This window comes from Bactrocera tryoni, chromosome 3, assembly GCF_016617805.1.
Source record: "Bactrocera tryoni isolate S06 chromosome 3, CSIRO_BtryS06_freeze2, whole genome shotgun sequence".
Classification (NCBI taxonomy): domain Eukaryota; kingdom Metazoa; phylum Arthropoda; class Insecta; order Diptera; family Tephritidae; genus Bactrocera; species Bactrocera tryoni.
In genome coordinates this window covers 33,178,578-33,193,968 of record NC_052501.1, presented here as the reverse complement: position 1 = coordinate 33,193,968, position 15,391 = coordinate 33,178,578, and the positions used below count along the sequence as shown (strand labels likewise).

The following is a 15,391-nucleotide window of genomic DNA, read 5'->3' as shown; positions in this document are numbered from 1 at the left end:
CATTCACTACATTAACCCTTATGCTTATTTACTACCTCAATCGCTTGAGCCAGAATGTACTTGAAAATATTTTGCAGGTAAAATTAAATCCCACCTTTTAGAACAAAGCAAAGTTAATATACCCTTTTTCCATTTTGTGGGTACATTCGAGCTGCATCGACTTCTGCTCCTCATTGAAAGAAATATAACAAAAATCAAAATCGGCAAACAGTCAAGCATATCAGTTTTGGCGACGGCGGCTGCTAACAACTGCCGAAAGTCGACACTTGCTGCTGCTAAAAGGGGCCATACACGACACACATGTGCGTTCGATCTGTATGAAATCGTTTCGCTATACACGACAAACAAATCCATTTTGCGTTCGTTCTTCACACAGTGAACATGTGCGACAGGCAAGCGGAAAATTGTTCGTTCCCGATCTTTCCTTTTCGGCGACTTAACAAAAATGAGATTTTGTGTGCACACAGCGCCATACACTACATGTGTGCACACCGATCGTAAAAAATTAAAAATTTTCGCGAACATGGATCGGTATACGCACAAGCCCATACACGAGTAAACCGCAATCGCGCACATATCGATCTAACGCACATGTGCCAAGAAAATAAAACGGCGACTATTGCTGCTATTTGATTTTTGTTACTGTTTGATATTTTTTGCTGCTTCGACTACGACTTCGCTTTTTTCAAAGCAGAAGCCGAAGTCATAGCTGATTTTAAAAACCTGTAAATGCAACCAAACATTCTCATACAAAAGTTGTACGACACGCTTACGCGTGTAATGTAGTTGTATGTTTGGAAGTTGCCCTTAAATTTTATCGAACTCCTCGGTAACGATATATATTTACTATCCTAAAATTGACATATTGCTGACCAGCTGTGTGCCGAATTTTGCGTGCTGACGAAGGAAAAATTATAATTTTTAGAAATTAAATTGGTTTATTAATACATTTCCTTGGTAAGTCCGCAATCGTTATAGAATATTTTACAGACTAAAATATAATTTATGGTAATTGATAAAATATTTAGAATACGTGTTAATGCAGCTCTTGACAATAATACCTTAGATCTGAATGAAAATAATTCATCATTTGTCGTTTTCAGTACCTACCTTCTTTAAAGTACATTAGATACAATGGACACTGAAAAATCCAGTAGTAGTTCCTTTGAAGACCTATCCAATATAAACGAATTGGAAACTAAATCAGCACAAGTAAAGGAGTTGGATGTCAAAGGAGAAGAAAAAGACACCTTTCAAGTTGGGGCGAAAATTGAACAATATCATCAGGAAAATATTAAGCATGAAGGGAGTGAAATTGGTGCTTCTATTGGAGATGAAGAGCCGTGTGATGTGTTAGGCAATGGCCAGTTAGTTAAACGTGTTATAAAACAGTCTCAATTAAGTACTCGCCCAGCAAGGGGAGATCTAGTAACGGTTACATTTAAGGGTCGAATGCCTAATGGAATCGTTGTTGAGAAAAAGGAAAATTATCAAATTCATGTTGGAGATTACGAGGTTTTTGAATTTACGTTGCTTATTTATTTTATAATAAAATTTTAATAATTAGGTTGTGCAAGGTCTTGACATGGTTATTCCTTTAATGAACGTTGGCGAAGTTGCTGAAGTTACTATCGATGCAAGATTTGCTTACGGTAGCCTAGGTTTAAAAAATGAAGAAAATGAAAACGCAAGCGTGCCTGCAGATTCAACAGTAAGAAAAAATATATACCATATATAATCCTACATTTTGAAACTCCCCTATACATATTGTCGTGTATAAGTAAAAAGGCTTTGAGAAAGCTGGTAAATTAGAAATCACCGAGTTCTTTCCGGTAGAATATTTATATTCTGTCAACCTAATTTCAAACTATTATTTTCTATTTTAGTACAAATAACTAAAAGCTTATTCTTGAATTTTTACAGCTAATATATGAAGTACATTTACAAGATTGTAAAAGTGAGGATTTTTCGGATTTAAAGTCCTTTGAGATACGCCGGAAATACGGGTTAGTAATACATTAACACCATGTTGTCTTATATATGTATATGATTGTAAGATATTTATATAAGAAATATGTACATTTATTAATGTATGATATACTTACATATACATATAGAACACGTAAAAAGGAACGGGCAAACTTCTGGTATAACCGTAATGAATACAATACGGCCATTCAGTTGTATAGGCGAGCGTTAGAATTCTTGGATGATCGCGATGGTGATCCTGATTCTGCGTTCGATAAGGAAGATTTGGAAGTGAGTACATTTGTACTTTTTTATATATATATTTAACTTTCTGTGTATAAGTTTTCTAATAGCGATTTGCAAACATTACTCGAGGATAGATTGATTGTCTACAATAATCTGGCAATGGCTCAAATTAAAATTTCAGCGTTTGATGCTGCTTTGAAGTCAGTAGAAAACGTACTACGTTGCCAGCCAAGCAATTCTAAGGCTTTGTATCGCAAGGGACGAGTAAGTATAAAACGATCTTCATTTTTCATTTAATATGTAAATGCAACTCATTGAATAGATTCTTGAGGGAAAAGGTGATACGAAAGGAGCTATTAATTTATTACAAAAAGCTGCGACATTCGAACCAGATAGTAAAGCAATTCAGCAGGTTGGTGCTATTATTGTTAGTATTGTTGTAAAAAAAAATTGAACTAATTATATTACACAGGACTTAGCAAAGTTGATAATCAAAGCACGCAGAGAAGAGCACAACGAAAAAGAAATGTATCAAAAAATGCTGGGACAAGCAAAAAAACTTGAACAGAAGCATAAACAACCGCAGAAGCAACAAAACATTGAAAGCTCAAAGGTATGTAATTGGTATTATTTTTTAAACCGATTGTTTGCTAATCATTTTGATACCAAGTAGACAACAAAGTGACAAACAATGTTATTCAAAAATATTTGGCCATATTAGCAACAATAGCAACGACTACAACTTGGAAACGCCAATTAAAAGGATAACGGGTGTAATACTGATTTTATAAAAGGGAATTTACATAATAAATCAGTAAATTGTTAGGTTTCTTTCGTCGTATCATATTTACCTCTGACAGTGCATTTTGTTAACTACATTGGCATTGACAAATAATTATTAATAATATCTCGCATGAATATCACGTTCAAAGATTGAAGAGAGTCTGGTTTATTGCTAAAGACTAATTACTTCAAATAACCCCCATAAGAAGTAGGTTAATGGTGTTAATTCACAACTTCTTGGAGGCCAATTAATGTCACAATTTCTAGAAATAATCGAATCTCCAAACCTTTTTCGCAACAATTCGGTTGTTGCACCTGCTATGTGGCACGTACCCCGTCATATTGGAACCAGGTGTTGTCAAGAGAAACTTATTCCAATTACGGTCATAAAAAGTTGGTTATGATCTATAGCGCTCTCCATTGGAAGTAACATTGTCAACAGCTTCATTTCGAAAAACTTTATTTAAAACTTCGTTTTAAAGCTGATGCAAGGCAAAATCTGCAAAGTTTACGTTGTATCAGTGGCTTCTGTGCTCGAGTGAGAACAATCCTTTCTCAAAATCCGCTAAGTTGTAGTTTGAGACAGTCCCAATTCTTGAGAACGTCTTGGAATGGAAAAATTTTCATTACTACGAGCGATTCTTCGTTTTATTGGCACATGTAAAGAAAATGTACGCTCGAATTTTTCAACAATTCGACGAATGGCGAGCACAAGTCGACGATTGTTACGTCCATAAAAGGCAAGCGTCGTCGCACGAAAAATTGCAATTGGAAAACGATTGTTTATCTTTCCATGATGAAATTGTATGCATTACTAAATATAATGAAAAATTAATTAGAGATTATGAAATATTAAAAATGGCCAAAATGATACTTAGATCATTCCTACTGGAAACCCCGTTATAATTTTGTCCAATTTTCACTTAAATTATTGTGATATCCGTGGAGTATTTCTTATGTTTATGGGATCGTCGCAGTGCGACCCTCCGAAAAATCACCGACTTTCGCGTTGTTTTTTTAATATTAGAGTCCGGTTTTTTTTTTTATAAATAAATACATTAATGACGAATGAAAAATGATTTTTTATGTTTATTTATTGGGTGTATAATAGTTAAATAAATTGTTGAAATGATACGTAATTGCGGCCGCAATTTCGATCCAAAACAAAAATTTCAAAAAGCTTATAAATCGGTTGCTATCGCGCTATGGATTTTTTTTTTTAATTTGACAAAATGGCGGTTTTAACAAAAATAATCGAATTTTACCCTTTTTTCGACAGTTTCTCGTAGAAAAAATTGGAAGATTTCAAAATAAAAAAGCTATAGCTCGATAGAGAATGAAGTGCTGAACACAATGAGCGCGACAGACTGCAAGCGACATATCTGTCAAATATTAAAATACACACGTTCTTATGGATACAGTTATGTAGTTGTGCAGCTGCCTCAATAACTGTGTCTATAAGAACGTGTGTATTTTAATATTTGACAGATGTCGTTTGCAGTCTGTCGCGCTCATTGCGTTCAGCACATGACGTTAAAAATGTTCCCGCCAAATTGAAATTAGATATTTTCAAAACTCTTCCTTTGAGAGTGAAAACCGTTTTGGAAAACACCATTCTGAGAAAAACGTATTTAAAGGTTGGAGTTGTAGCGCTCCCAACCTGTTCCCTTTCTACAAGAAACGCTGTAGCGACCGTAATAATTTGAATTTCGATTTCAAAATGTGAGAGATTGTTTATTACAGTGTAATCGATTTTTCGAAAATTTCACTCTAAGACGATCCCATAAATTTTCTGCTCGATTTCTCATTTTTTTAGCACTTAGCCTATAGATGTGTGGAAAATATGTCTGTCATATTTTTGCAATTGGAACACTTACATATGTTGTATTATAATTTTTATATATATTTGCTTTTATCTTTTCAGCTTAAACTTATAGGATATTTAATGGGATCAATTTTAATTGGTGTAGCTGGCGTTGCTATATATAGATACAAATACTAGATTTAGTGGATTAATGGACAAAAGCCTACTGTGCGAGGAACATCAAAATAAGTTTATTTAATAATCAAAAATTAAAAAAATTGATAAAGCATTTAACAACAAGAAAATTAGAATCGGATCAAATTTCTGTTTAATTATTATTTGTTTATTTTATAAATTTTTTAGTGATTTATAGTGTGGGATTTAAGTGTTTTCTATTTTTATTGGTAAATATATTTTAATATAAAGGAAGATTGGAGATGAAATAAATATCATTCCAGAATATATGTTTTTACTTACCAAAACAGAGAGATCAAAAACGAAGAGTGAACGTCAGATTCATAACGTGAGATTAGTTGCAGCGATTATTGAACTCTCTTAGCATGCTACCAACCCACCCCATCATTTAACTAAAGGGTATAAGGAAAACGGGGTCCATCAAAAATTAGCTTTGCGGTGGCTACTGAAGTCAGAATACTTGAAAATGCAGACAACAGCTCTGAGTTTACATTTTTCAGAAGAATTGCTTAAAATATTGGTTAAAGTTAGTGAGAAGAATACGCGAGGTGGACAAAAAAATGGAAAACAATGACATCGGTTGAAATTTAATATCGGTATGCTTAGGAGACATCTGTAAATTAATTGGTACTGTAAGGAATCTAACTTTTAACTCATTCTTCAGTTCAATGTCTGGATTGTTAAATAAAAGTCTCAATTTAATGGTTTCTTTCTAATTTAAACAGCTCAACACTAATTTCTCGTTATTCGAGTTTAAAACTTACTGTTTATAGCTCTTCTAAGCTGCACTGTAATTTGAACTGTTCGGGCACAGTCCAGCAGACCTTATATAGGAGATTATTGCACAAACATTACCATTTGAACATTCTGGCAACTACGAATTACGTTGTTTAGTTGATTATAGCAATTTATCGTTATGACTCCCATTCTGATCAGTCCCCCACAACCTTCATCTCGCTCCAATCCTCATGCGAGAACCACTTGGCAACTCTTTCTTCCTCGCACAGTATGTTCCGTGCGTCGGAATGTCAGTCAAATGCAATTTCTGCAGTGTTTGGGTGTCACTGTTCGACGTGTTCTGGCATGCGCATCAGTAGAGTGCGTCGTACGTTGCCCCATGCTGTAGGAGTCTGCCCCCGGAGACATCGACCGCAGGGATAGTTTCCTAGAAAGTCAGGCGATGTCGAGGTCGAAATATTTAATATGTACATCTCCCCAGTTACATGCTGCCCTACAGGATATCACCCAAATATAGATGTGCTACTTCGTGGTGAAAACCGTTTGATACTAGGCGACTTTAATGCGCATCGCGATGGGGGGATGGAGCTGGCGGAATAGATAGCCGATTCGACATTCTTACCTTACCATAATTATGGGCACCTGTAGTAGCTCGCCTGATATTAACATTGTTAGCGTTGGTCTGATAATAGCATAACCTTGCGGCCTATGCTAACTCTCGCATCAGACCATCTGCTTATAATTATCTCGATCGAGAAACCTCTCGACTTTATTTCTGTGGACAACCGTTTCTTCGTTAATTAAATTTTTTTTAAGGGATCTCATTTTGGAGAATCGGCAAATGGAAAATCAACACATGCGGACAAAATGGATAGATCACCTAAAGTCTTGCAATCTCTTCACCGACGTGAGTAAGCTTTGAAGTACCTTCAAGGGTTGTCTAACCCACGATAATCACGTCGGGCAATGGAATCGATGTAATGTGTTTAAAAGTAAACGGTTATCTTTCCGACCTTTCTCGTTGCATGGAACTTAAAACTCTACCCCATAAATCCACAGCGACCCTATTTACTAACTGCTGAGACAGCAGTGCGACACACTTCCTAGGGTCCGAGGAAGAATGGCCATTGAATTGAATTTCAACTCGGTCGTCATGTGTCTTCAGATTAGACAAGATCTTTGCAGTAGCAAACTCACACCGGTGGAGGGGTTGCAAGGCTTTAGGTGCTCTATCCATTTTATCCATTATGATAGTTTCTTCTTCTTCTTTACTGGCGTAGACACCGCTTACGCGATTATAGCCGAGTTAACAACAGCGCACCAGTCGTTTCTTTTTTTCGCTACATGGCGCCAATTTGATATTCCAAGCGAAGCCAGGTCCTTCTCCACTTGGTCCTTCCAACGAAGTGGAGGTCTTCCTCTTTCTCTGCTTTGCCGGTGGGTACTGCGTCGAGCACTTTCAGAGCTGGAGTGTTTTCGTCCATTCGGACAACATGACCTAGCCAGCGTAGCCGCTGTCTTTTAATTCGCTGACTATGTCAATCTCGTCGTATATCTCGTACAGCTCATCGTTCCATCGAATGCGACATTCGCCGTGGCCAACGCGTAAAGGACCATAAATCTTTCGCAGAACTTTTCTCCCGAAAACTCGCAACGTCGACTCATCAGTTGTTGTCATCGTCCTCTGCTTCATATAGCAGGACGGGAATTATGAGTGACTTATAGAGTTTGGTTTTTGTTCGACGAGAGAGGACTTTACTTTTCAATTGCCTACTCAGTCCGAAGTAGCACCTGTTGGCAAGAGTTACCCTGCGTTGGACTTCCAGGTTGACATTGTTGGTGGTGTTTACGCTGGTTCCAAGATAGACGAAATTATGACTGTCAACAGTGACGTGAGAGCCAAGTCGCGAGTGCGAAGACTGTTTGTTTGATGACAGGAGATTCATATTTCGGTTTGCCCTCGTTCCCTGCCAGATCCATTTGCTTTGCTTCCTTTTCCAGTCTGGAGAAAGCAGATCTAACGGCGCGGGTGTTGAGGCCGTTGATATCAATATTATCGGCATACGCCAGCAGCTGTACACTCTTATATAAGATTGTACCTGCTCGATTGAGTTCTGCAGCTCGAATTATTTTCTCCAGCAGCAGGTTGAAGAAGTTGCACGATAGGGAGTCGCCTTGTCTGAAACCTCGTTTGGTACCGAACGGCTCGGAGAGGTCCTTCCCAATCCTGACGGAGCTTTTCGTGTTGCTCAACGTCAGTTTACACAGCCATATTAGTTTTGCAACGTGATCGATACCAAATTCGCGTCATCGCGGCATAAAGGCAGCTCCTTTTCGTGCTGTCGAAAGCAGCTTTGAAATCGACGAAGAGGTGGTGTGTGTCGATTCTCCTTTCACGGGTCTTTTTCAAGATTTGGGGAATATCTGGTCGGTTGTTGATAGTCACACTGATAAGGTGGTCTTTAATCTTTCACACAATACGCTCGATAGAACCTTATACGCGATATTATCCCACGGTAGTTGGCGCAGATTGTGGGGTCTCCCTTTTTGTGGATTGGGCATAGTGCACTTAAATTCCAATCGTTGAGCATGCTTTCGTACGAACATATTTTACAAAGTGAAATCTTTACACGAATAGTGTCTTTGAAGTATATCATTCTATGACAGTTGATTTTTGACGGAAAATGTCAGTCTGTTTGTTAAAAATGGGTAAAATCGGGTCAATATTTTTCCTAGCTCTCTTATACCAAATATAAATATAACACTAGTTTACAGTACATTTGTTGCCGAAGAAATTTTAGCTGTTGCTGACTACATATAATATGCTATTTCCAAAAATATAATTTAAATATTTTTATCAGCTCTAGTTTCAGAGTTTCAGCTATGTAGGTATTACACAGAAAAAAACATGTATTTATTAAGAAAAATATTTAATATTATTTTTTTTATTTTTTTTGTTTTAGCAAATATTAGGGGTATTAGCTTGCTCTTGCAAGATTGCAGATTGCAAAAATACTATACCGAAATATACAAGGGCACGAGAGCACCCATTGCAGAATCTAGTGATATATGAACGACTGATGCGATCAATTTATTGTGAATGACTATTATGCATGGCTATTGTGAATTGTGGCACCTTCTGCATTTAACAAAAAAAACTGTAACAAATCTTTATAATTTAAATAGAAATTATAAAATCTATTTAAAACTTACCTTCCTCAACAATTTAACGACGTAATATGTCTTTATGTAAAATGACAGCTAAAACAGGGTTGCAAATATATTTTTGCCTAACATTGCACGCAAATATACTTGGGTTTTGGTCTGACATATTTTAAAGCCATTGCAAATAATTTTCTGCGTGTGTTTGTGGTTGTGCCGGTGCACCAAGAGGAAATATATGTAATTCTTGCACCGTGCAAGGGTTTTGCAGGAGCAAGCGAATACCAAGGGTTTTGCAAGAGCAAGCGAATACCCCTATTGAATGTCTAGCAGATGCCTATGATTTAACCGAAGGAAACTTACATCTGGGGTCATTGCGTAAAGTTATCGATTCGAGTATGACATTAATGTATCTCCATTAGTCTCTATGTATGTATATCGATAGAGTTTTCCAAATGCCCGCAAATTCAAACAAAATTTAAACATTGTTGTGGCTATGGATAATATTAAAAGTACTGACATTACTTACACACAGCTTTCGTCTTTGGATGTAGAATTTATTTCCAAAAATATAACTAAAGAATACGCCTTTAGTGTTATTTCCAAAGCAGTTGAATGCAGAGACATAACTGCTGGTGACGTACTAAATCTGTGGGTGAAAAAGTTGCAAAAGATTTATAGTTATGAACATTTTTGTCGGACCGATTGGGGTATTTTAACGCTTTGCTGCCAAAATTATTTCGAAAAAATGGTTTGTTTGGAATCATAATTTGGAAGAGTTCTATATTTGAATAATCATATTTCGCTTGCTGTTTATTACAAGGCGCTCGAAAGGACTTGTGTTCTTGATGATAAAACATATAGCCAACTTAGTTGTTGGCTAAAAGAATCTTCGGAGTTTCTCAAATCTATTCATATTTGTGATAAAAAATTTAATGTGACTGGAATGTGCCTATTTTTTGACACTATTTTGGATTTAGCCCAAAAATCCTGCCAATTTTTTGAAATGAAGTAAGTATCTTAAACAAATTTAAATTAAAGGTTATTAAAGGTAAATTATCAATTTAGTGCCAAAAAGTCTGATTTAACGTCTCAAATAAGATGGTTAAACTTTCTGCATAACATATCACATAAGCTATTATGGGATTGCCTTGAAATTCATGGACAAATAAGTGATACGGAATATTGCGCTATTTTTCACTGTAAGGACACAAAATATTGAATGAAATTCGTATTTTATATTTTTATTTTAAAGATATTAAAGCTTTATGCACCGGTGTTGCAAATGATAAATTTATAGAAATTAAAATCAAGGTAGAAGCATGGAAATTTGTTGCGAAATTTATTTTGAAATACGGTGCTTATGCAAAAAATTATAAAGAGCAACTTGAAGAACAAATACCTGTTCGTATTTTACTCCGACAAGCGGAAAAGAGTTTACTGATGATTTATAAGAAGGTAAGCAGTATAAGTGTTTAATTTTTTAATCAACTGTATATGCCCGATTTGCATTTTAATTTTGCGAAAGAATGTTAACTCTATATGACAAATAATTAATCTTTTTTTTTAAATGCTGTTTACGTTTCCAAACTTCTGGACTATAAAACTTGGGATAATGATAATGCAATGTACTGAAACATTAACAGTTTTCATCCCAGCTTTCCCTTTTCCTTTACCAGACAATCTCTTCCCCAACCATCTTCTCATAATCCCAACCCGTCTCAGCATTTGCCTAAAGCAGAACAGCTTTTCAGGATAATCAATACTAGAACATTTCAGAGAACCAGGCATTAGACGTGATAATATATAAAACATAATCTTTTTTTTTCTTTACGCTTATTTGTTATTCTAGTTAGTTTTGCAGCTCGAATTATTTTCTCCAGAAGTAGGTTGAAGAAGTCACACAAAAAGAGAGGTCTTTCCCGATCCTGACGGAGCCTTTGGTGTTGCTCAAAATTAGCGCAAAACCCAGTGGAGGGGATGTTTCGCCTTCTCACTACAGCTCGCTTTTACACGAATGTTCTTTGGCTACCCAAAGGATACTTTGTCAAAGACCGTAAGTCGTGAGCTGCTTCAGCTATATGTATGTAAAATAATCGTTCATGTCCCCACCCTAATTCCTGGTAACAATATTACCAATTTCATTGGAGTATTGGAAGAAACGGCTGTTCAACGAACTTAGATTCAAGCTCATACACAAAAGCTCTTTAAAATATTCTGTCAAAATGACTTGGAAGTATTAAGAGATCGTCTCAGTGTGAAATTTTCGAAAAAAGGCTTCCAAAGCGCGATAGCGACTTTCCTACAGATTAATAACCGTTTTGAAATTTTTGCTATACATTATTCCTTTTGTTGGTCAAAGTCCAAAAAGAAAAAAATGGTAATAGGTTGTCTTACATCTACTCAGAAATTTTTACTTGGCATTAATGAATTTGGACCAAAATTTTTTTGTTGGTTCTGTGCTCAAGGTCAATAAAGAATATAACCATTGGTGTTTTCGATTTAGTATAATTTTGGTCATCCAGAGAAGATGGTTATCCACATCCACGCCCACTAAACACCATTAACCAAAAACCTATGCCATAACTAAGTACTTATTTGAGATATAAAACTGTAATTTGGCACAGGGGATCGCAGTAGCAAAGGACACCTAGGGAAAAGATTTTGAAAAAGTCGGAGTGGGCCACCCTCTAAAAAGTTTAATGTATATATCTCCTAAGCCACTAAAGCTACAATATACTATATAAATATATAAACACTATAGGAACTCCTACCCACAGTGAAAGTACAAATGAATGAAATCGGTAGATAACCCCGCTCAGTCCCCAATAATGGTATTGTGAAAGACTAGTAAAAGCGAAATAAATCAATCACTATATACACCAGATGCATTCAAATTCACCTCTGAAGAAACATGAAAGGGCTTTATGGGGGCCGGTGTGAAAATTGGACGATGGGCGCGGCACCGCCGATTTTTTGGTGCAATCCCATATTTCGTGGCCCGATCGTTTGTTTGTACTAACCGTGCCCGACGCTGCTTAACTTCGTTGATCGGACGAGAACCGATGTATTCAGCGTAGTATTGTCGTTGGCTTCTTCGCATATTCCTATGTGACAAAGCGAAAATGGGCGAAATCGGACTATAACCACGACTAATTCCCATATAGAAAAATTTTAAATTCCATTTGATTATTTCACTTTTCAGTACACAAATCAAGATCAAATTATACATATAAACGGTATAAAGCTTTGAACGAAAAATGCCTTTCGAGTATGCCACCAAAATATTACCAAAAATTTTCCAAAATAAACCACAACTGTTCAAGTCCCTAGGTAACGAATATGTGGACCCAAATATCTATAGTTGACTTTTGACCGATAATATCGGTCAATGTATGGGATATACAATAGAAATTCAGATATAATCCTTTCCTGACAATAGTAATTCTTTGTGTCAAAAATGGTTTGAATCGGGCAAATACTTCCCTGAGCCTTCATATACTTAGTATAAAATGATTTTATACTGCATATATCGGCAAAAATTGCAGTTATCCCAATGAAATTTACAGAACGTGTTTTACTCATAACGGTGTATCTTTGTGCCTAAAATAAATAACTAATATCAGGATTTTCGAACATCCGACTCACTTTACCCCATATTATTGGTTTTACATCCTAGGATATTTCTTTGGCTGTTATTCTTGCAAGTTGCAATAGTATAAAATGTTCGATTGTACCCTAACTTTTTTTTTTTACTTGTTTTTGTTACTATTGCCTTTGAAACAAAAATTTTGAGTTTTTTACATTTCAGTATGTGTCATCATCGTTGCAAACCCAATATTACAATACCTTTATTATGGTATTGTTACCAAATGAGTGTCAAAAGTATTAAGTGTCTTCCATTCCAATTGACTCGGACTTTCCCTCAGACAGGGATTAGAAATCAGTTACAATAACAATAACCGCTACGAAAAAATGCATTTTAGTATAAAAGGTAACAACGATCTCGTTTCACACAAGGTGGGTTCCCAAGTAAACAGACGTAAAAAAACAAGACAAGTGGGTTTTTTTCGACAAAATCAATTTATTTTATTCAAAATTGTCTCCTGCTTCAATACAGCTTTTTGCACGGTCCAAAAGCATGTCGAACGAGTGTTTTAGCCCGTTGGCCGGTATGGCTGCCAGTATGCCGGTGCAAGCCTTTTGAATGGCCTCTACGTCTGCATAACGCTTTCCTTTCATGGGCAAATGCAATTTTCCGAAAAGAACGAAGCCCCACAGTGTTATATCAGGTGAATACGGGGAATGGTTAATGGTTAAAATGTGATTTTTGGTCAAATAATCGTCCTTCGAATGTTCTGAGCAATTTTTGGTCGTCATTCAATTTGTGTGGAACAAACCGTTCACACAGCTTTCGTAAGCCCAATCAATCAATTGAAACATTTCGGTAAAGGTTTTACCAATTTTAAAACAAAATTTAATGTTGGCTCTTTGTTCGAAGCTCATTTTCGCACCGATAACACAAACATATTAACACTTAAAACGCAATAACTTCACTTCCAATCGATGAAATGTCCAGTGAGAATTTCATGACATTTAATCGATTGGCAGTTAAGTTATTGCGATTGAAAAAGATAGCAGATTCTAACGCACCAATCGACATCCAGGGGGCGTTAGATTCAAAGTCTTGTTTACTTTGGAAAGCTCCTTGTATATACACCATTAAATTTATATAGATTAAAATGGATACATAAATAACTCTGCTGTCAATAAAGATTATTATAGTAGTATATATTAATACTACTACCACGATCCGATGTTATTTAAAGTGACTTTTCTCTTTCTGGATTGGAAGACATTAAAATTATTTTGACTCTCATTCTCGATAAAATAATAAAACGTAAATTAGAGTGAAATATTTTTTGTCATGAGCGTGTGTGAGAGTAAAAATTAAATGGAAGAAATTTTTGTTTTTAAATTTTTAGTGGATTTTTCAAATTTTAAATGATACACGTTTTACAGGAACTTGGAGAGGATGACAAATATGTGGATCAGTATTTGCGAATTACTGCATTTTATTTAGAAATATTATATAGAATTACAACAGTGTATAAGCCCTCGGAATTTCCTGAAGTTAAAATGTTTTTCGAAGTTTTACTCCTTTCCATGTCGTAAGTATTTATATATGTATGTAGTATATATGTACATCATATGTATATACTCGTATTAAGTGATATTAATCGATATTACATTTGTACAGCTTATATTTATTTCAAAAACTAAAATCAACTCAGTAAAAATTAGTTTATTTTTTTTATACATATTAATGTGTGAGTTGTGATATTAATGAATCGGAATAATCTATTTGCAAAGCAAATTCAGCCAAATTGTGTTTAGTTTCGCTCTAGTTCTCTTAGATCAAGACATTGATATATGCTCGATGTTGCATATTTACCAAATCAAAGTCTATTCGTCTAATGTTAAAATTTATTTCCGTTATGAAAGGGTATGGCTTTTTCTCATTCCAAAGTATTACTGTTATTAAGTACAAAGCGACATATTTTTAATAATTGCAGTATATCTGACAAAAATAAAAATAAAAATTAAATTAAATTAATTAAATTTTCATAGAATTATTTCAGCTTTAAATTTGGTTCTATCACTAGAAGATTAAAAACAACCTTTCGTTGCACTTTATTCTTCAAATTCTTATTCCTATACAATAACAATGATCTTACTATCATCAGTTTAGCCATTTTATGTTTGAAAGTATATAAGGATTAACTATGTTAGTTAGTTTAATAAGCGTATACAAATAATTTTGTCAATTAATTCAATAATAGTTTTAACGAATATTTTAGGCCACCTAGTTTTCTGCGAGGGAGCACCATTTTCACTTGCATCGAGAAGCATGTCTTCCCTGGTTTATCCAATATACTATTATTGTTATATAAAAATTACGAATTTCAAAAGGTAAACATGTTTCTAACTATTTAATACTTAATGTTTAGTATAAGATATTGTTGCACATCTGGTATCGTATAATTTTTGTTTATCTCAAGATAAATGACAGCATCAATTTATGTTGAATAAATTTAAAAAATTATTAACAATACATAATATGTACGTACATGAATACTATTCTGTGATGATCATATTTGCCCAAATTTTCTCTGATTAATGCTTTTATGAATTTTTGTGTTGTTCGTTTTTGACATTTTTCGATAAGCATGTCGAAATATTTTTTTTTTTAATTTTGTAATTTATCTTATAAACAGATATTTCTGGGAATGTACTTGTATTTATACTTTACTAAATTATACTTTTACAACTAAAGCTAATAAGACACTTCTATTCCAATGTTTCAAACAAAGCGATCAGCAATTGTGTAATTATAAAATTAAATTTTTGGGTGGGATCGTTCTCGGTGTGATGAATCCGAATTTCCACCTATACAAACATTACTAATAATCGATATAACTTTTCATTCAAAAA

At 34.9% G+C, this 15,391-nt stretch overlaps 2 protein-coding genes across 2 annotated transcripts in view; both read left to right on the top strand.

Annotated features, from left to right (window-relative positions):
• Positions 1-846: 846 nt before the first annotated feature.
• LOC120772026 (peptidyl-prolyl cis-trans isomerase FKBP8) lies at positions 847-5,133 on the top strand. The gene is made up of 9 exons (XM_040100393.1): positions 847-957; positions 1,104-1,515; positions 1,568-1,711; positions 1,924-2,006; positions 2,118-2,259; positions 2,311-2,478; positions 2,537-2,626; positions 2,687-2,827; positions 4,922-5,133. The coding sequence occupies exons 2-9, from the start codon at positions 1,135-1,137 to the stop codon at positions 4,997-4,999; spliced, it is 1,227 nt and encodes a 408-aa protein (XP_039956327.1). The 5' UTR covers positions 847-957; positions 1,104-1,134; the 3' UTR covers positions 5,000-5,133.
• Positions 5,134-9,338: 4,205 nt separating this feature from the next.
• The window catches only part of LOC120770996, a 10,133-nt gene continuing 4,080 nt past the window's right edge, over positions 9,339-15,391 (top strand). Inside the window, exons 1-6 of the mRNA XM_040098743.1 lie at positions 9,339-9,647; positions 9,720-9,907; positions 9,965-10,098; positions 10,152-10,354; positions 13,919-14,067; positions 14,758-14,869. Coding sequence (XP_039954677.1) covers positions 9,393-9,647; positions 9,720-9,907; positions 9,965-10,098; positions 10,152-10,354; positions 13,919-14,067; positions 14,758-14,869 — 1,041 coding nt within the window. The 5' untranslated portion in view covers positions 9,339-9,392. The remainder of the gene's footprint in view (positions 9,648-9,719; positions 9,908-9,964; positions 10,099-10,151; positions 10,355-13,918; positions 14,068-14,757; positions 14,870-15,391) is intronic.